The 27,025-nt window shown below is 37.5% G+C and overlaps 1 protein-coding gene across 1 annotated transcript; it reads right to left on the reverse strand.

Annotated features, from left to right (window-relative positions):
• Positions 1 to 388: 388 nt before the first annotated feature.
• LOC106494406 (kinesin-like protein KIF20A) lies at positions 389 to 26,627 on the reverse strand. Its single transcript, XM_013954653.2, has 18 exons — positions 26,496 to 26,627; positions 25,282 to 25,356; positions 22,839 to 22,958; positions 21,771 to 21,909; positions 21,487 to 21,671; positions 17,877 to 17,976; positions 17,166 to 17,360; positions 16,972 to 17,083; positions 15,392 to 15,463; positions 13,235 to 13,381; positions 12,475 to 12,640; positions 10,948 to 11,118; positions 10,123 to 10,262; positions 8,056 to 8,221; positions 4,417 to 4,534; positions 4,268 to 4,335; positions 2,436 to 2,555; positions 389 to 1,212 (listed from the first exon to the last, which is right to left on the reverse strand). The coding sequence occupies exons 1-18, from the start codon at positions 26,625 to 26,627 to the stop codon at positions 937 to 939; spliced, it is 2,502 nt and encodes an 833-aa protein (XP_013810107.2). The 3' UTR covers positions 389 to 936.
• Positions 26,628 to 27,025: the final 398 nt, after the last annotated feature.

Here is a 27,025-nt window from a genome sequence, read left to right on the forward strand (position 1 = left end):
CAGCCTGCTGCCAGCCTCAGCCTCACTCTGACACACCTCTCCAACTCTTACAGTCCTGGTGTTTGCAGCACAAGCAGACAATCCCCCCACACACTCACACCTCACTACTCCTGACTGAAATGGTTTTAAGAAACCTCTTCCTTATGCTTTATCATCATCATGTCTTGCTATTACATTACCACATAAATTTAAGTAATAATCAGGGCTATGATTCTATGAACTAAAAATGATCATACATCACTCACTGTAGGACAATTTAGCCTTTAAGTTAATGATCTTTCCTTATCTTAGTTTTTACTGATTTTTCCTCACCTTTATCAAATAAACAGAGCATAATCTAGTAATTGAAAATTTTATTATAAATAGATTTTTAAAGTTTCATGCACATTCTTAGTGAAACTTCAAACAATATTAAAACAAGTTCCTGTACAAAGTTAGCTGAAAAATTAGCAAGGAGCCACAAGACCTAACTTTATGTTGCCTCCTTTTGACATCTTTCTTACTTTTAAGAATTTGCTCAGTTTGATCCCAAGATGGCAGTTTTCAAGTCAAAGTCAGACTATTACTAAAGAAACAACCTATTTGAAGTGCCTGAGGTAAAGCTTACAAGCCATTTGATTCTAGGAATCCCCAGAAATGAAGTATTTAATACAGAAAGATAACAAGAGCAGCAGGGGAGAAACATCCCTCTTCACCTCAATTGCACATTTATCAATGCAGAAGTCCATTATAGCAGTTACTCAAGACTAAAAAACAAATCATATCCCCATATCAATTGTTAAAAACCAAAGTTTAGGTCTACACTTGTAGAGTTCTGTAAGTTCTACCCTGATTTGATTTAAAGTTATGTATTAAATATTTTTCTATCAGAATAAGAAAAAGCTACCAACAGTTCAAGAATGAAGAGGCCCAGCAGTTGCACACTTTAATCAAATATTATTCTTTTACTTTATGAGCCAATGGTATTTGCTTTCTTGAAGAGGTTGAAGAGTCTTCATACTTCCCCCAGCCTTTACCAAGAGGTGTACCAGAAGTGCCTGCTACTGTGGATTTCAGGTTAGCTAACAAACCTTTCTTAGGTTTTTGTTGTTTTGGATCTTCTACACACAAATGCTTTTTGCGTTCATCAAGTTCTTTTTGCAGGTAAGACACTGTTTCTTCAAGTTCAAGAACACGTTTAGCCCAGATCTGAAGATTACTCATTTCTTGATCCTATGAAGATAAGACTGCTTTACATATGTGAACACCAGAAAGTTATTTCATAAAGCCAGTTTTCTGAAGATTTTACTATTCCAGTAAATACCTCAGCTATTACTATTCCAAATGGCTCTTCAGTGCCCTGAAATACTTAGAGTACAGCAAACTAATGGGACATCAGATCTAGTTAGAGACAAAGTCTGTCCGGAACAGCTGACACTATAATGCTTAGCCATCCCATGCAAAGAACTTCAGTTATTCTAGGAACTAAATAAAAGCAGCCTTCCTGTCTTAAACTGCAAACTAATTACTGAAAGCAAAACTGGTCAAATCAAAACTCATATCATAGCTGTAATTCTACTAACGAGGACTGAACAAATGTTTCAAATGGGCAGAATCTTAAAGAGACTCTCTAAACCTTGTGATTAGCAAAAAATAAAACCTTCGTTTTCTTTAATTGGTTCTAAGACTTAGGAAGTTCAAGGTGAATGATTTTCAGTCTCAGACTTGAACTAAAGCATGCAGAAAGTAATTTAACACTCAGAATACTCTGCAGTCTTATACCTGCCTCGTTTCATTTGCAGATTATAAATGAGGCATACTTACAAGATGTCAGGAGTTCAAAAATTTCAGTTTCTATTTGCGAGTTTAGTTGATGCCCAAGGTCAGATGCACTCACCTTTATGAAGCCCCTGCTTTTGAAGGGGAGAGTTCTGTTTCAGCATTAAGTGATTTACCTGTATTCAGCTTGGCCACTGCTGCAGGAATGCCAGCAGAGCTTTAAAGCCAAAGAATCTTAGGTATTATTGTGCTAACTTTTGTGTATTAACAGCTTGCTAGGCCTCAGCAGAGCACTTCATGGTTTGAGGAAATTTCTAGAAGAGTTCTGAATAGTATTTCTGTGCTTGACTAAATTGTGGCATCTTTAGATCAGCAAGAGTTTACAGCACAAAGTTACTTAATTCATCAAGTCTATTCCTTAAATCAAAAAGGAGCCTTGTCTTGTCTTACAAGATAAAGTCAAGGAGTGAAACACAAGGGTTGTTAAATCCGACTCACAGTTTAAGAAGTTAGGGATGAAACAAAAAAGCACAAAAACAACTCAAGTAAAAACATTATGCTCATGTTAAAAGCAATGAATAAGACTGAACAGTGTTTTTACATATAAAAGGGTGCAGAAACATGATACAACTATAGATACAAGCCATATTAAAGTTTCTTTTAAATAGCTGACAAACCTTAAGCATAACTGTGTGCTTCAGTCTACTGTTCTCTTCTGCCATTTTTCTGTAGCCTTCATTAGCTTCCAGCAGGGTTTCATTTAGTTTCTGTATTTTAAACTTCAGAGATTTTATAAGCTGAAAATAAAACCCCTACACATTGAAGTTCAAGACAGCATGCTTTATAATGAATTTTGTTTGTAATTAAAACTCATACAGACACTATAAGCATTTCTAAGTGATTCTAAGTATTGAACAGAACCAATGAAGACCAAAGCATCCAAGATGAAATCTGCTTCTCTCAAACCTCTGTGCCCCAACCCATCATTTCTGGTCAAAAATAACGTCATGGAGCATTCAAGGGCCACTGTGCTGAAGCTAGTGGGTTTGCACAGATGTACGTCAACCACAAAGAACGCCAACACAGGCTAAGCTACTCCTGGAACAGTCTGCTCCTTTTCAGTAAGGGTAGTTAAGAGGGTGTTCTCATCTCATTAACACTATTCATGCTCTGAACTGAAGCATAATTATGACAGAAGACCTCACTTTTTGGATGGCAAGATGGCTTTTAATACTGTTGGATTCACTCAAGAGGGAAGAGAAATCCAGAACCAGCTAGATCATTAACTTACTTCTTTACAGTTGGAGGGAAATACCTAGAGAGTTAAAGAAAACCTCTGCCTGCATTTAATGGGTGGGAGTGGGAGGGAAGGACAAAAAAGTAGCAAATCACTCATCACACATGCTCGGATATTGTGAGGCAAAGCAGCAGGATGGCACTGACAGAAGTAACTGCTTTAAATTGCTCTAAATTCAGTTACTGCCAGACATCAATCCCATCATTCTCACATTTTCTAGCCACACAGAACAATCAATACTGAACTCTCATATCAAGCATAAAAGCCAAACTTGCTTTCTAGCATCAAAATTTGATATTGACATGAGAACTGGAAATTGTCATAGAGCTCTGGAGAACAGGAGTGGCAAACAAATGCCAGGGCCATAAAACAAGACATTAAACTTGGTAAGGAAAAAAGTTATTTCTGGAGGACACTTTTTCAGTAGAAGAGGATTTAAGCTCACTTTCCATTTACATGCTTTATTAGAACCAGCTGGAACTCCTTCTCCAACCCCTACTCCTATTTTTCATTAGGAATGACTCTGGGAAGTGAAAGGAGCAAGGCTCATGTCTCTTGCCTCCTCCCCATCCTCTTTAAACACAGGAAACTAACTTCAGCCTAACATTAAGTTTGTTCAAGGTGTGGGGAAAAAAATGCATACCTAAAAGCGATTAATATTTTGTTTTCCATAGCATTCTGAAGCCCATGATTTCTACCTCTACATGCCATGCAGAACACAGACTTTTTTTTAAAAAGGAGAAATTATCTATTACTGGAGTTTAAGGCGGGAGGGGGATGGAGTTCAGCACTAACAGCAAGGACAGGTTTAAGGCACTATTTTGGATCCAGATCTAAATTGTTACCAGATTCTTTAACTGCCATCCTGTTCCCCTTTGTCTAAGCAGGCAGCATTCCAGGAAGGAAAGCACCGAGGCCATAACAGCAACAACACATTCCAAAAAAAAGGCCAGATTCTCCCCTTCTTCCAACTCCCACTATATTCACCATGTGACTAGCTATAGTAGCATCTGCCTTTACAAACTAGAGCAAAGGCAGAACACAGACAATCTCTTGGAAAAGAGGTTACAGCTGAGCAAGTGCTCTTTTGTAAGCTTGATGCCATTGCAGGAATTTTCATGCTTTTGTCTACAGTGCAGATCTTCAAGTGTTGGCCATTCAAGAGGTTAGGACCACCATTCCCAGATTTATTAAGTGCCAAGCAAAAGCTACCTCTTCCTTCTCTTTGCATTGCTTCTGCAGTCCTTCATTGGCTCTCTTCATCTTCTTGTTTATAAGATCTATAGACAACAGAAAAGTTATCTTGTTTATACACAGTACTGAAAGTTAATGAAGTATGAATATCCAGATTAGATTCCTACCCAGTTCCATGTCATTTTCTGTAGTCTGTGTATCTGAACTTGGACTTTCCAGAGCCAACAGTCTCCCTGACTGTTCATCAAGTTGCTTTTCCAATTGCATTATTTTATTCTCTCTCTCCTGAAAAGAGAAGGGGACATGGTAGAACTTGTCTCAAGTGTGTCTCCTTAACTTGACTGCACATCCTTCAACTATACCACATGTATACGCAGTTTTTAAAAAATTTCAAGTGGAAGTTATGATGGTTATGGTTGAGAAATCACAGTAAAGAATGCCATTCAGATCATGAAGTCTTCTTCTCAGAGGAAGTATCTTAACACAGGAATTAATTCCTCCAGCCTGAAGATTTCCAAATTGTTTTAAAAGCAGCCATAACGCAGAAATGAAACTTTAGTGCATCTGTATTAAACACCATTACCAGTTAGCTTGGTAAAGAAAGAATACATCTCATTGAGCTGAATGTTAATCTCTTCATTACCCACCAGATTGCTAGTGCGATATATCAGAGAGAGAGAGATCAAACAAGTCTCACCACCAAGAAGAGTTACACACCCAATCCTGGTTCTCTGAAGCTGCCCACTTAGATTTCATGAAGTGCTCTCCTTCCTCAGTTTAGAATTTTACATCTTAAGCACTTCATCAGTTCCTTGTCTGATTTGCTACCAATACCTTCCTATTTGAATCTTCTGTTAAATTGGCTGCAAGGCTAAGTAAGAGGCAGCTATGTAACTAGAGAAAGTACTATCAAAACTTTTTTTTTTTTAAACAAAACACCAAATGATGTATAATTGGCATTCAAGTGACCATAAAAGTTGAGTCTAAGTGGGCAAGATCAATTACCTGTACTAGAAATCAAATATTTTTCTTCCCCCTCTTTCTCCCCGCCCAATTCCATTCTGAACTGGATGAAGGAAGAGCCTCATTTAAAAGAGATGGCCAAGCAGAATATCTGCCAGCCTGACCTAACAAATAAAAAGGATGTGCTAAGTCTGCCTCCTGGTAGCAACCCAACTTATCTCAGTTTATTTCTAAAAAAGAAAAAACCCTCAGCAGAAAGTAATACAAAGGCTCACAGCTAGCTCTCGGATGGATGTCTGAATCATTTTGATTGCCCTCTAAGCCAATTTGCAGAAGTCATAGCTAGACTGGGCTAAGATCCAAAAGATTATGCTCCAAATGAAGAAATAACACCATCCCTGTATTGAAAGGGAAATCTTGATTTACCTACAATGTAATAAGGCTTAGGAAAAAATTGTCTAAGCATGAGATCCAGAATTGTTTTAGAAAGAAATTAGGATAAGACTTACAAGTGATCTCTTACTTTTCAAGAGTAATTTATTAAAGACCAATCATAAAGGCCAAGATCTTGGCCAGACTTGTTGGCCAGAATGCTATTGTTCTGCTTGTTATGTAAAGAGAAGAGGGTCCACTGCTGAAGAGTCACCCAACAGAAGTCACAGAGGAATGATTTAAAGAATCATTAAAATTGTTAAAGAGACCTCCTTAGGGGTTAATCTGGTGAATGTTTTGATGGAAAATTAGGTATGCAACCATCTGAATAGTACAGCAATGTATGTGCAAAAATACATAATACTTGCCATAAAAGACAAGTGTGGAGGAACAGGAAGAACAAAGGTCATTACACAATGCAGCATTGCTTGTCAGCACCTCAACGGAGAGCTGTAAAAGCAGAAGTATGTACATATCATAATCTACAAGAGAAAACCACTTCCCTCACATCTTGAAAGGACACTGCCTAACAGTGGGGCTAGACGCCCATGATCAGTGCCTGGGCAGGAGAAAGCACTGAGAAAGCAACTCTACTATACACATTATTCTATTCTCCCTTTACAGAGCTCTGAATAGATTAAGACCCACAAGTCTCATCTGTTGCCTGGATGAGTCATCCACCCATCCAGAGGCTAGACAAAGTCTGTGATAAAGTTACACATGGCTAAAGAGGCTCAGGATTTCCAAGCAGGTTATCAACAACTTCCTGAAGTGCATCTGAAGCTATTCTCACCTGAAGCTATTGCTGAAGGAAGCATATTCTCACCAATTTGAAATATAACATTGTCCCAGTTAACATGGTCTGGGAGCGGTGTTTTCCTTGTGGACTTAACTTCATGTAGATCTTTACAGAGCAAAAAGGTACAAAACTCAGTGGTGGCTGTTTCCTCACCACTGATGTGACAAGGTACATTAAGCTGCAATCTGTAGAAAGTTAGAAGTTAGCTTTGTGTACGGTGGGAGTCTCTCAGAAGTCACAGAGACCCCACAGAAGTAGATCCTATGGAAACCCAGAACATTGCTATTTAGAGTAGTTGCTTACAGCAGCTCTTACACAAAGGCCTAAAGCAGATGCAAAAGGCTAATGGATCATTGTGAAAATAATTCGAGTCTTGCCTCAGTTCTTTGTAGCACATCTCAATCCTGGAATAGTTACAGTAGACATTGCTTCCCACCTATATGCAACAGGAAGACTTAAGTGGCCTTTGAAGCTACTCTGCCCTTTTGCAACTGCAGCAGCTGAGGGTAAGAGGCTTGACCACAAGAACTACTATTCAGAAGAGAGCTCTGATACAGCAAGATACATTCTGTGAACTAGAGAGCACAAAGGATTTCATAAGAGTCTTGTACAACTGAATACCACTACAGTAGTGTAGAAAAAGACCATCAGAAAAGAGTTCTAAAGAGTTCTAATTTTTTTCTGTTGTTTTTAAGTCTAGAAACAAGTTTGACAGCCCAAAGTTAAAGCTTAAGTAAGCATTTACAACACTTATTTTTCTCATTCTGCAAAAGTGAGGGTACACGTTTTAAAATGAGAATGCTGCTTTGGCTTGTGACTAGTAAAACCAAAGTATCATTTAGTACTCTGGCTTAAACCTTTTCCATCACATGTAAATGACAGTAATAATCTAGTATTAGTTTTTGTCCAAGTGCCCATTAACTTTATCCACACAACCTCTAAAAGAAAAAAAGGTGTGTAGTTTCCAGATGTGCTGTTGGGTATTTTTCATACTTGGGTACTTATCATTAAAGTAGCATATTTATGCAGTTTTGAGATGTACATACACCACTTTATTCTCTGCAAAAGGAGTAGCAACTTACTGACCACAACTACTGAGTAGTTCTAGGTGTGAATACATTCAGGAGTCTAAACTGCATAAAATTTGATTTTGCATCAGTTTCTTACCCCTCAATCTTCCCTCTAGATCTTCAGAGCAGAGGCCCATTATAATTACAATAGCTATTTCTCTACTCAATTCCCCACCAGCCCTTAAATTTTTTACTTCATACCTACACCTCCAAGAATCTCCATGCAGCTAGATTGCTGGATATACTATCCCTCTAGGTGTTCCAATCATTGCATCATAGAAATGAAGATGACTTCAATTTAATTGAACTGTGCCCTCAAAGATCAGGAAGTTTAGGTATAGGCTACACAATCTTAGACAAAACATGTCTCTAGCCTTGTGCTTAGCAACAGACACCCAAATAGCTAGGCTGAGCTGCTACAGTTATTTTTACCATTTAGTGTTATGTTTAGGATTCCTGAATGATGCTGTTAAGGAAAAGCACTGTTTACAGTTAAGAGGCTAACATACTTAGGACAGTTTTTAGCAGCAGTCAAGTCATACCTCAACTTTTCCTTGCTCAGCTAGAAACTCTTCTATGGGAACATAATGGTCTTCAATTTGTTCCATTGCACACACATATGCATGTTTCTTGATGGCCTCTTTATACATTTCAAATTTGCTCTCCAGTTTTTCTTCAAAACTGTCTTTCATATCTTCCAAGCGGTTGCTGAGGAGGACATGTTAGTTTTATTTAATATATTAGCATTCCAGCTGATAAGTTTGACAACATGCATTCTCCTGGCAATATCAAAGTTACCAGATCTAATCACTGGCAGTTAAGATACCAAGCGCTACTTTTCTCCCCTTTCTCTTTTCTGTTCTCAATGATCCTACAGAACCACACTGAGACATAACTTCTATTTGCATATATCAAGACAACTTATATAGAAGAATACATATTTAATCCTTGAACTCAGTCTCCTTTTTGTTATGCTGATCCCTTCTCTTTGGTGTGACAATACAAATTTACCCACCAAATGCAGCTACAGATCTCAGTACAAACTCAGCTTCTAAACAAGGCTGAAGTAATAGTACTGACAAACTTTGATTAAAGTAAAAATGTCTTTGGTACTTACATGGCCTGACATGCTACATAATCCAAGCACTTCACAAATCAAGTGTATGAATTCTCAGTGACACTGAATTCTAATATTTCTATATTACAGCTGCAAAAATACTCAATATCAAGTTTATTTCAGTGTGATGTAAGCACCCAAGCAAGTGGGAATCTGGCACCTAAGAGGCCTTAAGATGCTCTGTTACCACATTATGTACCTCTGTTGACTAATTTGCCTACAGAAGAGCCACAAGCCCTTTGTCACACACAAGCACAGAAACTCTCCCCAGGAACTATAACCAGTAGTTCCTGCTACAACTAAGCTTCAAGTCATTTTTCACTTTTGAACTAAGTTAAAAAAACTCACCCTGAAATCTGAGTGTAAGTGCAGTCCTTGCTTCAATTTCAGTTGAGGCGCTCAAAGCCTCCTGAAATACTTTAAATTTTGTTGGCATACCAATGGCATGTAATGGCTTGCATCTATATCACTCCTGGATGATTCTGCTGTTATCAGGACTGTTAAAGTCTCTGAATGATATTATTTTAAGCTACAGGATTTGGATCATGTCTTGGGAGATCTGTCAGATGAAGTTTTATTTAAAAAAAAAAACTACCCACATGTAATGGTAGATATGACTACACCTAATTTGACCTAATATTTGAAGCATATCTCCTATTTTGTTTTGTGTTTTTTTTGTTTTGTTTTAATAAATGCAAAATTCACCTTGCCTCATTATTTCAAGTTATAGAACATATGCATTAATTCTGCTATGATTAATAAAGTCTCCCCAGCATAAACACAGAACATCACCCCAACAGAGAAGAAGCATCAGTGGTAATTTCAGGTGCCCTTGGCCAAAGGCACACAAACAATTTTAGACTCAGGGCAAATGTTAAATGATGGTGTGTTCAGTTGGCAAGTTAACTTTGGGTCAATCTCTGTTCAGCAATTCAAACAGGAAACTGATTTTAAGAAGAGAAAAATTCAGCTGGAGCAATCTGGACACACTTGATAAAAATCCCTAAGTTAGTAACATCAATGCACACAGCCACAGCAATTTCTACAATAAAATAACAAAGATTTGTAAGTCATCTAGGAGTAAGAAGCCAGCAGGATACTTTGAAGATATGCAATTCAACCTACCTGAAACACACGCACATATATTCACATGACCAAGTGCATGTTTTAGAATAATTACAAGCCTCAGGGGGTACCCATAGCCTTTTGCATCTGCTAGATACTAATAACAAGAAAGAGTCAAGAGAACCTCCAGTAATTTCAAATTAACGAGAGAATAAAGTTCAATACAAAGTAGCATTACTGTTCTCATTGTACATAGGAAGAGGCTGATCTGTAAAATAGTGTTCCTTTCGTTCTCATCAGAAGCTTCAGAACTGGCCAACCCTAACTTCCCTAAATAGCATGAGTGCACATGTCATACATATACATATATAAGTGTGTATATATGTAGAATCTTTCCAGTCTTGTATAGGATTGCCATCTGACTTACCTCCAGGCTTCCTCTGTTTCCAACAGCTGTCGGAACATTGCTTCTGCCATCTCTCTACGTATCTTCACCTCCAGAAGAAGTTTACTTTGCCTTTCCACAACTAGTTTTTCCCTTAGGTTCTCAGTAGTTTTCAAAAGATCCTGAATTTAAAGTATTTCACTTCAGAAAATAAGCCAGAAAGACATCTCAATATGAATGTCAAATGAAAGACTGATCTATTAATACAGGCATTCAGAGGCCATTTCTACAAACCCATATTTTCAAGATGGGGGGTGAAAGGTTAAGAATTGTCAAGCTTTAGTTTCTTCCACCGCAAAGACAGTCTTTTTCCATCTTGATGGTTTCTGCTATCAAAAGTATTACCAATTTGATACATTTTGGCATTTAAATATTAATTTGTACAACCATTTAGCATGAAGTCTACTTGATTTTTACAGTTGATTGCCATTAGATTGTATAACTTTGTTTTTAAAATGCCACAGCTTACTTTAATACTTGTCCATGAGGTTCCTAGAGTGTGGGCAACTAGGTAAGACTTACTACTTAAACAGACTTACTACTTCCTTACATTTCTTGTTGAGTAATCAGTTAAATTCAGGTTTTAGCACTTGATGTGACTACAAGCTGAGAAAGGCCCTCCACAATTATATTTGCTCTTTCAGAGCTAGACCTCTAAGTCTGGGTCTATCTAACAATGAGTAGAAGTTTACAGATCTCATTTGGGAGAGCTTCTAGCACATCTCTTATACTGTAGTAGAAGTTTCTAATATTAGAGCTAATACCAATGGCTTTCTTGTGCACAATTTTGGGTAGATATCTACCTACCTCATGACTCAGAATGGTGATGTCCACTTCTTCTTCCATGGAGGTTTCAGTACCATCAGGGAAATCGTCTACAGATGTGTTAACATCGAAGTGTATGATAGGTTTGCCATCACTTCCAATTATCTTAGGGGTAAAGTAACCAAAACTTTTGGGTAGGATCGCCTGGATTACCTGAAAAAAAATAAATAAAAAACACAACAAACCAGAGCTGACCACATGGATTTATCAATGCTGTCAATACTACAGACACAGGAATACTAGGAAGAAGTGGTGCGAGTGTACTGTTGTATTTACACTTCATTTAATGATTACAAGAACATTAACAAAACTTAATATGCATTTAGCAGAAAAGTCTATCAGTATCGATAGAAAGCTTCAGTACTCTAACAGCATGGTAACTAGAAAGACTGTACACTGACAATATGGTTGCCTAGAAAGTTGGTCTCTTCCCTAAATATAATGTCAGGTTTTGGTGTAGTTTCCTGAAAGGTCAGTGAAAAACTGAAAGTAAATCCTTAAGACATTTGCTCCTTCCTAAAATACTGTGGCAAGGATCCAGCAAGTCACTCTAGTAAGTAAAGATTGTAAGTTTGTCATAGGACAAATCAGAGAAGCTTGTGCCCTCAATGTGTGCTCTTATGATGGAAGTTGCAGCTAAAGACAGTTAGAAAAGAAAAAAATCTCTGACATATTAGACACACCATTACAGATTTAGAAAGCATAAGAGCTAATCTACAATTCCAGACTAGAAATGGACTTTTTTGCGCTGTGGAACACACCAATCCCCCTCCCCGCCCCCCATCCCACTCACGAAGTTAGCTCTTACAAGCAGCAGCTTCCAGGGATACTGAAAAAGGTTAAGATCAGACATCGCTCCCAAGTCTTGAATTTAAAGAGAGACTGGTAAGCAGAGCTAGCAGGAAGCACAGAATAATTTAGATTTAGTAGAGTCTTTTTTTGCTTAAGAGACTTCTGAAGCAGAGGAATACACTACCTTCAAGCCTTAACTTACACAAAACTTTTTTTGTTTGGTATGAATAACTTGCACTCAGCCAAATAAGAACAATGTGGGCACAAGAGATCTTGTACAGACTGAAACATAAGAAAAAAGGCCACCTCTTTGTAGCACTATTGTCCAAGAAGTTTTGAACAACTCAGCTCATACAACAGATATTTAAGTGTACACCACTTAAGTCATCAAAAGCTTGAACTGAGATCTTGCATTTGCTGAAATGTATGGTATAACCAGTCATATCTGAAAGTGCCAGTCTACTTTTTACATGGAGCATTTGTGGTGTAGAATTTAACAAGCCACAGACAGCTGCTACTATCTTATCTTGTTACCACAAATAAGTTTGAGGATGGGAAAGACTACTGAAAGCCTTTTAGAGAGAAGCAGCTACATGCAGAAAAAACTAGCATGACACATCAAAAGCCCTAATAACCCTGAAGTCCATATAACCTGATCATTTCACAGTTCTATAGTAACAAAATGCAGAATAGCAGGGAAAGTAGATTCCCTCTTACCTGTTTGGCTATAGCTGAAAATTTCATGACATGCAGTGTTTCATCATAGGTGGAAGCACTCTGATTAATGTTTACAATCATACAAGCTTTGCCTTTTCCACAGAAGAATGGCTGAAACAGACGAGTCAGTTTGCTCTCTCTGAATGGAATATAGCTTGGCTTCATCCTCAGAGAAAAGAATAATAAAATTCCAACAAAAGAAATTATGAAAGGCCTATGTGATACCATAACTTGGCTTAGTTCTCTTTGCCTTTGAGGAAGGAGATCTAGTCTATCAGTAGGATGCTCATTTCTGAGCCTAAACTATTACAAAGACTAAGGTCATTGCTGGATCTCTGAAGCTCTCCAAAAAAGTATTTAAAAACAAGAGGAGTAAAACATTTTTGCACCACAGTCCTTAGTGTTAGAAAGCAGATACTGGAACAACCCAAATGCCAAATACAAGACACTTCTGTCAATTGTCTGACGAGTCCACCTGTGTAATTTGGAGATGGAAGGGAAGATGACAAAATGGGAACATTGCTCATATGCACACAAGATTTTAGTTTTGTTTTCAATTTCCCTTTCCACATTCTCCACAAACAACAGTAAGAATGTTCACTTCAGGTATTCTAGTGACATCTGGAACAAAAAAGGCTGACAAGATTTTGCAGATTTGCATTTTCAGCCCTCTTACCTTGTGAATCTCATCCAGAAACATAATTGGATGCCAAGTTTTAGGTTGAAAGGCTAAACATGCTGTTTAAGATTTTTCACTTACTTTGGATTTTGATTCTGCTTCAATGCTGCAATACATTTTCCGAGGATATGAAGAGAATTGTTAATATTCCCTGCTTCTTTTAGTCTATCTCCAAAGGCTTGTGTTTTATTACACCTCTCTGATCCAGCCAAGTCACAGAAAGACAGTCTGCATGAAAGAATTAACCAGAATAGAGATACAAACTTGTTTCTAAACAATATGAAAATAGAACTACATGTCTTTATATTTCTTTAAGTCTAAAGCATAAATGAGTGACTCATTTTGGCCTACCTAGATCACATAAGAAGTTAAACTTCAACATTGAAGTTTTGTTCTGAAGGCACTATGCAAAGTATTTAAAATATCAGCAGTAAACTATTTTCCCACACAAAGATTCTTGAACAGGTGCCCCTACGACAGTTTTAGTGCATTTGAAGAAGTCTGCTCATAGACTTCATTTAAAACTCTGTAGGCATTCTTAGACAAATATTCACTTCAGGACCCTAATTTCTAATGCAATCCCAAGTGCTACCAGTTCCAAGACAAAAGGAATTTCCAAAACAGTTTTGTACAGTGGTGCTACACTACAAAAGCACTTTGACTTTCACCTTCATTAGTTTCAGCACTGAAATGAATGCAAGAAGATATTGTCGATGATATGCTTCAATACACTGCAAATAAAAGGTGAGAAGTCCTTTAAGATGACCACCTTATAGCTCTTTATTTGGCTGCAACAATTTTGTGCTATTAAATCCAGGCCACTGAATTGCCACTCATGGCTTTATAGGTATGATCAGAGAAAACTATCTCAAATAATCATGGGACTTCTTCACTTTAATATAAACAAAGCTCTTGAAAAACAGGAAGTTTTGGAAGCTAGTTAACTTATGTAACCTATTACTCACTTATACATAGATTTGATTTATATAAATAACATGTACATAAGATCATATCCTTTCATACAGTTGAAATAAGTACGCATTAATATGTATTAATAACACATTTTCAACTGTATGAAAGGATATGATCTTATGATCTCAATCCTTTTAAGTACAAGATGAAGGGCTTTTCCTTCCTTGAGCAACATCCAATTTTTCTGTCCTACAATTAGCAGCTGCTGCAAGCTCTGCCAGTGGAATACACTAGACAGGGAATGGCAGAGAATATAGAAGCAGTCACTTCCTCAGGTTATCTTTCCTTAGAGTATTTATCACCATAACATCTGACATTAAATGGCATTATCTCATAATGAGGTGCTTATTTATTACCATTTCTGCTTAGCAGAGACGAGACAAATCAAAAGGAACTACAACTGAACTAAAACACTGATTCAAGACTGCACTCATTACTCCATTTCAAGCTAAAATGGAGGATTAGTCAGAAGGAAAAAAAAAAAAAACCACACAAAAAACGAGGACTAACAGCTTCAGGTCAAAACATTAAGTAACTTCCTCTAAATCAGAAGGGAACAGAGAGCAGTAAGGACTTAACACTGCTCTCATTGGGTACACCTACATTAGCATTTCAGGTCAGAAGAGCAGTTTTGAAGCAAATCTCTTGATGATCCCTTTTTAGCGTGCTGTAGATTGCACCACCAAGCAAGATCATATCAGCTGTATTCTTTTTGGATTAAGAGACACGAAGTTGTGTTCCAGGAGCACACTAAACATGCTCCAGCCACAAACATTCAACTCATAAGCTAACTATAGTCTGGTCCCAAAGTACAAAGATACTCTCAGCACTGGCAGAGCATCCACACTGGATCTTCAGCACTAGCTGCTGCACTCTGACTTTAGAGATCCGCTTCTATCAGACAGCCATTTGGCTTCTACTTAACTGAATAGTGTGGTATTACATAGCACTACTTTATCCCAAATCCTCCCCTGATTATTTAAGACGATATACCTATATTTCGCCCAAATTATGCATTACTGACAAGAGTTTTAACAGGTTCCTTCAGCCAAACCTTAACAGAACAGAAAAAGTAGGGAAACACTTCTACTCCTGTCTCTATCAGGTTTACAGGCAGTTTTATGCAACCAGTGCACTTCTGATTTCCTTCTCAGCTCTCAGAGGAATTGTCTACTAAAAGAAAGTTCACCAGTTTGGTATGCTTATGCCTTATCAACTTTTCTAAAATATTTAAGCTTTTGTTAATCAGCTGAAGCATTTACTTACTCTGAAACCCCAAGAACACGTGGCTGGTGCTCATCAGTTAGCTTCAGTAGCCTGATTGAAAATATACTGTGACTGGAATGGAAAGAAGTCCTTGTTAATGACTAGAATTATGAAAACTAAGCAGTCACTGAAGCAAAGTAGAATTTGTAGGCTACAGAAAGTTCACTGCTGAAAAATATAACAGCAATTAATTCACTAATTTACATTAGTTACCTTTGCAACGCATTCATTTAGCAGCTAATAAGAGTTATCATTTTGCAACTTTGTTTCTTTTTATACAAGAGCAGGGAAAAGATATCACATGAGGCCTAGAAGCTGTAATTCTGCCTAGTTCTTGCACCCAGTTAAATGTTCAGTTTTGATATTTTTCAGTTTTTCAGGTTGCATTTGTAATACTTTAAAGCCATAGTTATTCTGTTTTAATCATCAAGCTACAAAGGCAAGAGAATGGACATATGCTATATTAAAACAAAGAGAAAATTCCAAAACTAGAAGTGCTCTGTCCCCAGTTTATCCAGTAAATCATAAAGCACATACTGGAGAAGACAAACTACTCCAGTATAAAGCAGGGCTTTACCTGTCAGCACTAAGCCAAACTGAATTGAGTGAAGTTTATAAAAAACAGCACAATTTAGAAGCAAGTTAAGTGGAAGTCAGTGTATTCTCCAGAGCAAAAGTAGAATATTCTAGACATGAAACTCCACCAGAAGAGCACAGAATTCTTTTCGGCAAAACTTTAAGCTTGAGTGAAATTCAGGGGGAAACATAACATGAAATTTAATGGCAGCCGCCTATAGCTAATACAGAAGGGTGTAACTCCTGCTTTTTAGAGAAAAAGCAGCCTTAATAACAGTGTGATTGTATTAGCTAAATATACAACATGACCTTTCCACACATATTAAAGGACAAATTAATGAGAGGATACAAAAACGAGTAATGAAAGGGCATTTTCAACAGAAAGTATACTACCTTCTCTGTTTATTTCCTCCCATAGCATCAAATCAGATTCTCCCAGAGCTGAATAAGAGTTAGGTGCTTAAAGGCAAGTCCTTCACTCTTAAGATACTAATGAAGGTCAGCTACAGTACAGCAATCAGGATCTAGATAACTTAGCAGCACTGAAAGGTATTGCAAGACTCGCACCTTCCTACATCCCTACTGACAGGCTTTAGATTTCTAAGAGTTATACTGCCAAAGAAGTGATTAAGAATTATTCAGGTTTTCTTTCTACATCCTTGCACAGCCATGCCCACTCAGCTTCATTAGTGTTTGCCAAGACCTGTAGCCACGTCGGCACTCCAAAATGGATATGTGTTTTGATCATTCTCAGTTGTACAAAACTATGAATGGCAACCGAAGTCCAGCTACTATTAAAGTTGTCTGGTGTCTCCACACCCATCTTAGTTTTCTTCCAGAAAGGAAGTTCCTTAACAAAACTGGAATAATCAAGGAAATTCTTAAACTATTATTGAAGAGTTGCTCATTGCAGAGATGCTCTAAAATCTTCTCCTCTCTTCCTCTCTCCCTTCCCCCCCGCCCAAGAAAAGAGACAGAGTATGCTTATAATTAAAGGAACAAACCTCCTACTTGATTGCTCATTCATTCTAGTACACGCAAAGCTTCGGTTCTTGTTTCCTATTTTTAGTATTTTGCAGGCTTCTTCAGTGCTCTGAATGTTAATCCACTTTAAGTCTGTGAAAAGAGACCTTTTACAGACACTTCTGATCACCAGTGAAAATTCTATGAAACCACCCAAGTCATAAAATAGTATTACCTTTAATATAAGAGTTTCCTCCTTGATCCTCACAAATTCTTAAGACTCTGCGTTTCTGACTTTTTGATGTAGACAATACATTTAATAGGTCATACACATATTCATTATAAATTTCATAAAAGGAAATCCACACAGATGCTTGTGTTCTTTGGTGTATATTAGTCCTATTTATGTCAAGTGGAACAAATTTTTTTTCTGATAACCAAAAGAGAAGAAGAGCTCAATGATCAAACACCTTATTGATAAACCTTAGTTTATTCAGTAAACTCTGGCACTAAAGTAGTACATAGAACCTTTTAGAAGAGGAGGCTTGTATGTATCTGTGTTGTACAACGAGATGCACTGTACTGCATAACTTCCAAGTTTACCCAAGAATGTTTATATTTCTCAACAGCCATCCATAACCAGAATATGCACAAGATGAAGTTCTTAGCCATTCCCTCCTCTTACCACAAGCTTTCACAGTTTGTCCATTAGCCTTGCAGAGCTAAGTCTCCCTCTTCCCTCAAAAAGGTGCAAGGCTATCAAAATATTTGTTACATTCTTACTCTCTCCTGAGTTTAACCATTTTAAGTTTGGTTAAAAATATATATTTTGTACTTTGTGTATAGTATAGCAATTTTTAAATCCACTACTGGAGTTACCCACTTGTATTCCTAAATTCCAGAATTTCTATTCATATTTGCATTGGAATTTTCCACTTTATTTTACCTAGTGAATCAGAAGGCAGACTTTTCAAAGCAGAGTTGGTAGACGAAGCCGATTCCAAATCGTACACATTTGTAATAGTATTCATGATGCTTTCTGTATCCTTGAGAAAATAAGAGACTGTTGCATCCAGATGAACAGACTATGAAAACAGCAGAAGAAAAATAAAACACAACAGTAATTCCAGTATTTAAGAGGTGAATATTTAAGCAACATTAAATATTAAGCCACCCTCACTTCTGCTCCAAGTGAAATGTTTCTAACACTGAACCCAAGATCCACAAATGCTCTTTCCTCACAAGAATTTTTGCCCCCTGCTACTCCTAGCAGCCTGTCTTGGAGGCTAATTGCTGCTAACATGAGACCTACTTTACAGCTCAGGAAGAAACACGGCAATAGATCCTCCATCTGACCATAACAGCCAAGAGTGCCTTTATGAACTGCTACATAAATCTGAGCAGTATTTCAACAAACCAGACAAGCTGGAGAAATAAGAATCTTCCAGAGGGAGATGGCAGTGTGAGCGCGGCGGGGGGGGGCACAACACTGAAGGAGAGACTAAAGCAGCAGAGATTTCTTATTTGCTTGCCTGGGACAAATCACTTTTTGATAAAATCACAGGCTTGTTCCAGGCTTGTCAGGGTGAGTCAAACTTATTTTAAGACCTCAAAAGGAAATGATAGCTTTATAAAGTACTTAAAAAGATCTGATAAACCAATAACCTATGACTCAATTAAAAGGCCATAAGAAGTCCTGTATGGATAACAGCACAGTCTGAGTACACACCTTCACTGAACTTCATTACATCAACAAAATTATTTAAAAACCTCCAGCTAGAGATTCCTGCATCTTCAACTACTACCTTCCCCTCTCCCCCTCCCCCTTATTTTATACACCAGTATATACTTTCATTGGGACATTCACCTTGATTTCCAAAAAGCAATCCTGAGAGAGGGTCACCCCACAGTAGAACAGGGGAGCAGATGTTCAGAAAGTAGTAAGTCTCAGACATAATGCTCTACCTGTTAGAATGCAGTGATAGGCAGCACTAGACAATTCATAGCAAGCCTATGTTACTCACTTGTTATCTCCAAAATGGAGTTTTTATAAACAGAAAAGAGGTCTGCTGTTGCATTTTAGATGTAAATCTCATGAGATTTCATTGCCATTTGTTTTAGAAATGTCCATTTTGCCAAGACAGACACTGGCAATATATTCAATTATTTATGTTGCTAGAGTACTTACAAGTGACACCACTAGCAGGGACCCTATTCATTCTGTTTGTAAAGCACACAGCAGGATTATAAAGCAGGATATGGGACTCACATGTATGGCACATGTATGTCAAAGATGGAGTATAAAAACAATACCACAATACTTGTGTGCATGATAAAGATTAAGTTTTTGTAAAGAGACTTCAACAAAACTGAGTGAATTAGCTATGTCACTGTACTACTATTCTTCAAATCATGAGACTTAATATAGAAAAGACCACTAAGACGACTGTCTAAAAACAAGTGGGAACAAAAACTGACATCATTTGCCAGAAGCAGAAGCTGACAACTGACAGGGAATAAGAAAGGACAGGTGGGAATTGCAGTGCAAGTAAAGCAGCTTTTAATCCAGTGTAAAAAAATATTTAATCCAGTAAGAAGAATTAGTGAAAGGGAAGAGAATGTGAAGCAGGCATGATGAGTTTTTGCAGCAGTACCTTAGAGTGAACATGAACAGTAGAATATTAATACAAGGGTATTGCAGTAATTCAGAACAATTTATGCTGAGAGAATAAAAGGAACAGTGGATTCATTCTGCACAACATGTAAATTGAGCCTGGGAAAAAGGCCTACAGAAATCCATGTAAACCAAAAACAACCCCACCAAGCCTTATCCGCTCTCAAATTACAAGCTTAAGTGAGCATCAGAACAGTGATGCTATTCACAAGCTATCAAGAAGCATGGCTTCAGTACTGGGGATGGCTGAGTTATTAACACGAAGCATCACAGCACAGACCTGTTAGCATCAGCATAGGCAAAACAGGCAAGTTTGTCACGCATTATTTCCTATATGCATTTTAGTTTTCCTTCCTTATGGTGGAGACTTGGTTGCTTTTCATCGCACTGCATCAGCATCTAGACCACTTACTATAACATTCAGTAACTGAACTATTAATCAAGCCAGTGATTTAATGGAGAGAAGTGTTTGTGAAATGGAATTCCATTCAAAATAAGATGTTTGACCTCCTGTTCTATACCTTGAGTTGCTACTTGCTCTTTCCTACAAGCTTGTAGGTTTCCTAAAGATCCTAAAAATATTTACCCACTACTTCTCTTAACTCATTTTTTCTTTAGGATCCCCATCCTTATACACATGCAGAGTGCATGTGAGCTTAAGACACTCACAAAAGAAGTATGTGATCTTTAGCATGTTTTACATTTTTCATCTGAGGTCTTTCCTCAAAAATGTTAACTAGATTCAGAATAAATGAAGTTCAGTTCACAGAGTTTAAATTAAGCAATAGAATTTAGAGTGGAACCTCACATATGATTTTGATTCTAGAAGAACATTCTTTGAGAGCTAACTAGAATGCTTTAAGAACAATACTGTTATTAAAGACCACAAAAAAGAAAAGTCAATCAATCACTAATTCTATACTTCCCAAAATCATTCAGGCTTGCTTTGAAAAGATAATGAGCTGAACCTACTGAATTTTTAGATTAAATCCATGAGCCCACACTTCTGACTTACCAGACTAAAGACATTCAGACTACAAGGAAAAAGGTAGACACCTTGTGACAATTTGCAATTGGACTTAGAAGTATAGAAGAGTCACCCATTCAATAGAGCTTGTTTCTTACACTGCGACTGACAAAACTGGCTAGATATATCGAGAACAGAAGGCTGCCATAGGAAAGATTCTTTTATTCTACCTACAGTCTCCAGAGACTAGAGTTACAAATTAAGATATATACAATCCCCTAAAGCAGGCTGCAGTCCTTTCAGGAAATTAATTAGGTGACATCTCAATTTGCTTGCTGCATCAGAAAAAAAATTCTGTATGAAGCTACATAAGTTACAGGTTCACAAACTTTTTAATCTGACTTAAGACTGTCTTCCACCAGAAGGGACTCTTCTGCCTTCTTTGTTATCTCTGCTAAAAAGCTGTCACTATCTCATCTCATCTCCACTGAACCAGTACTAGAATTTGAGCAACTACCTAGAGATCCAGTCTAAGGAACTGATCCAAAAGAAGATTCACTTGGCAACAACAAGAATCAGCCTTTTAGATAGGTCAGCACTCTCAGTCTCTTCAAGGGCTAGTGTCAACCCAGTGTCAGAACTGCTCCCCTATGGAAATTCAGGCTTTGGCTTTTGCAGTATTTTTTATTTTGAATTATGTGCTGATGGCTGCAGAAAGTTCTTCCAGTCTACCCCAAGCTCTAAAAGTGGCAAGTTGCCTTATTTTTCAAGGTTCACAAAGTATCCATACTGTAGATTAAGATAAACTTAAGGACTTTAACAGTTAAACAGAGATTTTATTAAAACTAGCCTAACTGCTAGAGTTGAAGTTTTTAAGAAGCTTCATTCAGTAAGTAGTAGTATTTGGTAACTGACCTCTTTTAGTGAGGCAAGAATAGCAGTTTTTATGGCTTCTTCTTGTTTAACTTGTGCATCTTCTAGTTTCTTAACATCATTGCTCAAATATGGTTTAAAATTCATCTTCAGGTACTGTCTTCCCCTTATGTGGTTAAAAATGACATCAAGGGAGCGAGGCAAAATACCAAAATCTTTTGAAGACCCTTAAAAATAATAAAAACATAAAATTTAGACATTGACACAAACTTCTCAATGGATTTTGACTTGGTTGTTATATATGCTTTTTGGCAAACATTTTATACCTTGGATAGTGAATGTCTTGCCTGCATTTGTAACTCCATAAGTAAACACTAGTCCATTTACTCCATTAACATATGCTCTTACTATTTCTCTCATTGAGCCTTCAAAAAATTCGCTTTGAGTAGTTTCTGGTCCAAAAACCTTGAGGGAGAAAGGGAAAGAGTAGAGAGAAGAAAAAAATGGATATATATGTGTGTGTCTGTGAAGTTTAATATATCATAATATTAAACACTGAATAATACTGACCAGTTTTTCAGAGCAAGCTGAGCAGGAGATACCAGCTTAGTTTTCTGTCTCACCTGAACCCCTTCTAATTGAGAGTTTTCTTTTGGGTTATCATAGCATGCCTGCTTAATTCTAAGATGCACTCAGGCTTGCACTTATTCTTGAATATCTTCCTGTTCCTAAGATAAACTGCTCAGAATGTTATTGAACACATTCCTTTTAGTGGATATTTTCAAGAGCTATGCTCTTAACTCTATAAGAATCATCCACAGTTGAAGAGAAGATCAGCAGTTACAATGGTCTCAATGACTCACTAAGCATGGAACAGTTTATCTTTTGATACTGGAAGAACAGAAGTTCTTGCAATAGGTAATAGATTTTTTCTTTAACCAAGAAAAACTTACTTCCAATGTAGAAGGTGCAAGCATTTAGGCTGCTGTTCCTTCAATAAAGGACTACATCACTAAACACATGCTTACAGAAATCCCTTTAAACACCTGAGTTCCTGTAACACTTCCCAGATGAGGTCATGCAGAAACAGCAGAACCACAGTGAGTCTGCGCCTACAAGAAACTTCTGTGGCATCTAACCAAAGAAAACAGAACTCTCAAAGAAGCTTCCCTGTCTCATCTAACTGGCATCTCCATTGTAATGCAGCTTCCTTAACAACCTAAAAGTAAATAATAAGCAGTCTGCCTTTTTTTTTTTTTTTTTTTTTTAAGGCAAGAAGTATCAGGCATAATTCAAAGATGAAAGATCATATTTGTATGATATAGTAAAAGACTTCCATTTTTAGTGTTACAGTGGAAAAAAAAGTCATAAGTAAAAATATGAAAAAGGTTTGCCTGAGAAAATGTGAATCTATGTAGAGAATGGCCAATCCCTCTTTCACTGTTTTTCACTGCAGAAGACTCTTTGGGTGCATGAAGAGTTACTGTCTGGGAATCTTCAATAGTTACACAACCCTTAAAAAAACAAGACAAAGTAAAACAAAACATCACACTACATTATTTAGGAAGAAAGTTATCTTAGAAAAAAATAATTAGTGTTTTCATCCATTTACTGAAGCTATGAACAGTTGCAAAATTCATATATTATCTCTCTCGAGGCACCCAACAACTACAGAGATACCCGTTTCACATAAAAGAAGGCAAACAAAGTTAAGGCAATTGTCTGAAGTTTTGTAAAAGGTTTAACATTTTTCTAGGATTCCTTACGGCCACTTTTTTCACACTTTCTGAACACTAGTATATTATGATTCTGGCTTACAGTACCCTATATATAACTGTAAACAAAGCTATATAGAAATCTATTAGTTTTCCATTTGAATCACTTTCAGTGAAAAACAAGCTATGAACAGCATAAACAAAATAAAACAGACTTGAAGCATTATCTTTGACAGATAGATGGTGTCATCAGTAATGAAGAGACCTGAATTAGTTTCAAGTCTAACTTGATTGCTATTTCTTAACTACGTAAATGTTAGATACAATTACTAGTATTCACTTAACTAGACAAATGCAGAACGTATACCACAGGAGGCTACCAGAAATAAAATCTGAACTATCGAAACAGCTTTAAAGCTTTTTGAAGCATCAGCACAAGGATTATCAATTGCTACTAAATCTGATGTTTTAGAGACTAGCCAGAGCTGGTAATACTAATAATCTGTGTGTAGCATGTACATATCAAATACCACTTTTCCCAGCAGACTCATTTAACAAGTCAGCTTAACTGGTTTAGAAGCTATAAGAGTGGGTACTAAACTCAGGCCAAACACTTGCTCCGCCTGTACCATGCTCTAACCCCTATACTCTCTGGATACAACTGGCAGTTGTATAAAGCCTACAGAATTTCATCTTGGGCACTTATGCCTTGCTTGCTTAAGTCACTGCCTCTGTAAGCAACAACAGATGAGTTAACTTGTTAAGTGTCTCCATTTAAAGCATCAACCTACAACTAAAATTAATATATATATTTTTAATGTGTTACATATTTGGAGGAAAGATGGTTTCTGAAAATTAGGTATGGCAGGGAGAAGAAAGAACAGAAGAATTAAGTTGAACTCTCCATTACAGAGATGAGAAGGTTTTTGTTTGTTACCAAGCACCTTCCTCATGCACTCAGGTGACAGTTAAGATCATCAGTAATGGAAAACATACAAGATGTTGAAGAATTACCTTGTAGACTGTTTCAGAGTTTTTGGAGGCTGAGAAGGAAAGCCTTCATACAGTGCAAAAATCAATGTACATAGCTAATGTGTTGAAAGATCAACTATTTTATGAAGAACTACATGAAGGCAAGAGTTTTAAGAAACTTAGTACAAATTGCAATATTTACACCCCCTGCTTTTAAGAACATACAAGTAGTTTCATTAATAGTAAGGTATTCAGAAGTTTCCCATTCCAGAAAGGAATGAGAAAGAGGCAACCTGTAGAAATCACAGGTTTTAAATCACAGGTTTTCTTAAGCAAGAAAGATTCTGGAAAAAGCATCCAAGTGAAGAAAATAAAAAACTTCAAAAAGGTTCCAACTTTGGCAGATTAAATGCAAGATGATGACTACACATGGGGGGGGGGGACAAAAACAAAAAACAAAAAATCCCCCCCACACAACAAGCAAACCTCAAGAAGCAAATCAGCTAAAGGATCAGAACCAATATTAAATCCTTCTTCAAATGGATCAGCAACAAGAAGTCTATCAATGATCAGGGCTGACAGACAGAGGATACGCTGCAGTGGACTTGTACTCCAAGGAAAGCCAAACGAGTTCTTCTCATCAGTGTTCACAATGGGAAAAAAAACCTGGAGTATTCGTGTGTGCACATGCATGCATGTATGCACAAAACATTGAAGCATCTATCTAAAAGTGACAGAAGAAACCACAGAGGTTATAGAACAAATTGACAGAATGAGGCATTTACCCATTCAGACATTCCAAAGGAACTCAAGGGTCAAAAACCTGAATTACTCCTCGAAGTGAATGATCTCTTGCATGATACCCCTTTGTTACTTGAGCACTGCACAGAGCCAAGAGTGGCACCAATTTTTAAATAAAGTACCAATGAAGTTTTGCAGAATTACAGGTAGGGGGAGTGTGAGCGAGTATGTGTGTACCAAGCAAATTACTAAAAGCTTTGATTAAAAAAAAAAAAAGTCACATTTAACCAGGCCTCCACTAATTCTATTTGGAAGTAGTAAACATGGCTTTTATAAAAGGAAATCCCACCTTACAATACAAGTAGTTCTTCAGGGGAGAAGAATAACTTGTCTTGACTCTACAACTAACCTGAGATTCATGGTTTTCAAGCTCTGCTACAGAAAAGGGCCTCACTCTCAGGAAGACTTTCAAAGGTTGATACGCCTATTCATAAAGAAAAAAGTATTATAATTGTCACTTTTAAAAATTGAACACCCCCAAAATCATTTATCAAGCATACATCTCTGTGATACAGTATTTCCCATCTTACTGCCTCCATTTCTCCTTCCTTGTAAACTTCATACCCTAAGTTGTCATTTGTCTCTTGACCGCCTGGTGTCCTAAAGTAATCTGTTTTTCATTCAAGCTCCCCTTCGCCTCCCACCCGTTAGTGTTCTTTTGCATGACCAGGCCACACTATAATTTAAAAAGAGCATGTTATTGGAGGATTAAACTGCACTGCTTCCACCTTCTGGTCACCGTGTGCACTGAATTCAAGCTGTATTTTCTAATCACTGCTCTGCAGTTCTGTACTTCCATTTTGTATGGACCGTGTTCAGTTAATAGATCAACACCTTTTTACCTTCAGGTTACTTCATTTTTACCATCCAGTCACTAACCCCTCATATTCCTCACAGGAACAATCACAAAAAGGTTCCTGGTTAATAAGATAGGCTTTCCCATCCTGTTCCTATCGCGTGAAGGTCTCCCCATCTAGGTGCACTGATAACAGTGGGAGATTTTTACAGCTATCCCAACGTTCCTTCCTTTCTCAGAGCTTAGATGTCTCTACTTTGGCAACTTGTTCACTTAGCAGACAGATTTACCAGACTTTTCCAGAGCCCTGCCGTGACCCAGCACTCCACTAAACATACAAAATAAGTCACTTGAGTGAACTCAGTCAGGAAACCTACTATTCTAAAAAAGTGATTAGATTTTAATCAGAAATGGTTATTTTGTCTTCAGAAACATGTATGCAGTATTACAGATTTTTATTTCCAAGCATCTAAGAGGCTTTCAACAGGACCTATAACCTTTTTAGCTTGCTAACCAGAACAACAGGGTTCCAATACATCCAAAGTGCAAGTACTGAAATTCTTTACTTCCTTCTCAAAAGCCTAGGACAATAGTATTAACCATTTGCTACTGGACATGATCTATTTGTAAATAATGAGAAGTAAGCAGAAAAATCAAACATTTCTTCAAGGCAAGGGAAAAGATATGTTCTACTGAAGTATTTTCCAGAATCAAAGCTTAAAAAAAAAAGGCATAATTAGAAGACATATTCCAAAACCCATCCACACCTCCTGCTCCTCTGTATTAGGCAATACTGTTGACTCCATTGGTGGGGGTTTACCCCCTAAGTCCAGAAAAGAAACTGATTCCAACATATCAGATATTTCTGCAGAGACATAGTTTTTCTGCTCATCATCCATTGTTCTGTGCTGAGGAATTTGTAAGAAAAAAGGTACATTGTTTTCTCAGAAAACAGGCAAAAATATACAGACACTGAAACAGGGATCAGGTTAATCCATATGCAAACAAACACTTCTTAAGAAAATAAGGTCCTCATCAGAAGTTTGGGAGTATGAAGGAACCTTAAAGACCAAACAGTTGGTGTATAGTAAGAAACACAAGCCAAAGCATGCTAACTGCCTCAGCTAGGCACTGTCCCCATGCACCTGGAAAAGCTGGGGACACTGCCTGTAACCCCCACTCCCCAAAAGGCTGAACGCCCCCAGTTGTCTGGAGCTCGGCCCCTCAGGCCTATGCCCAGCACCCCCTCCAGGCACAGCCCCGGCCCGTGGCCAGCCCTTTGGCACCGAGGCCAACG

The sequence above is a fragment of the Apteryx mantelli genome, chromosome 2 (genome assembly GCF_036417845.1).
Source record: "Apteryx mantelli isolate bAptMan1 chromosome 2, bAptMan1.hap1, whole genome shotgun sequence".
Taxonomy (NCBI): domain Eukaryota; kingdom Metazoa; phylum Chordata; class Aves; order Apterygiformes; family Apterygidae; genus Apteryx; species Apteryx mantelli.

What these genes read in the sequence shown, in the direction of transcription:
- LOC106494406 (XM_013954653.2), bottom strand. Translation starts at nt 26,627, where the DNA reads ATGGATGATGAGCAGAAAAACTATGTCTCTGCAGAAATATCTGATATG. An exon ending in CGTGTTCTTGGGGTTTCAGA is followed by an intron (nt 13,382 to 15,391) that starts GTAAGTAAATGC and finishes TCTTTCATGCAG; the next exon opens with ACTGTCTTTCTGTGACTTGG. An exon ending in AGCACACAGTTATGCTTAAG is followed by an intron (nt 1,213 to 2,435) that starts GTTTGTCAGCTA and finishes TTATCTTCATAG; the next exon opens with GATCAAGAAATGAGTAATCT.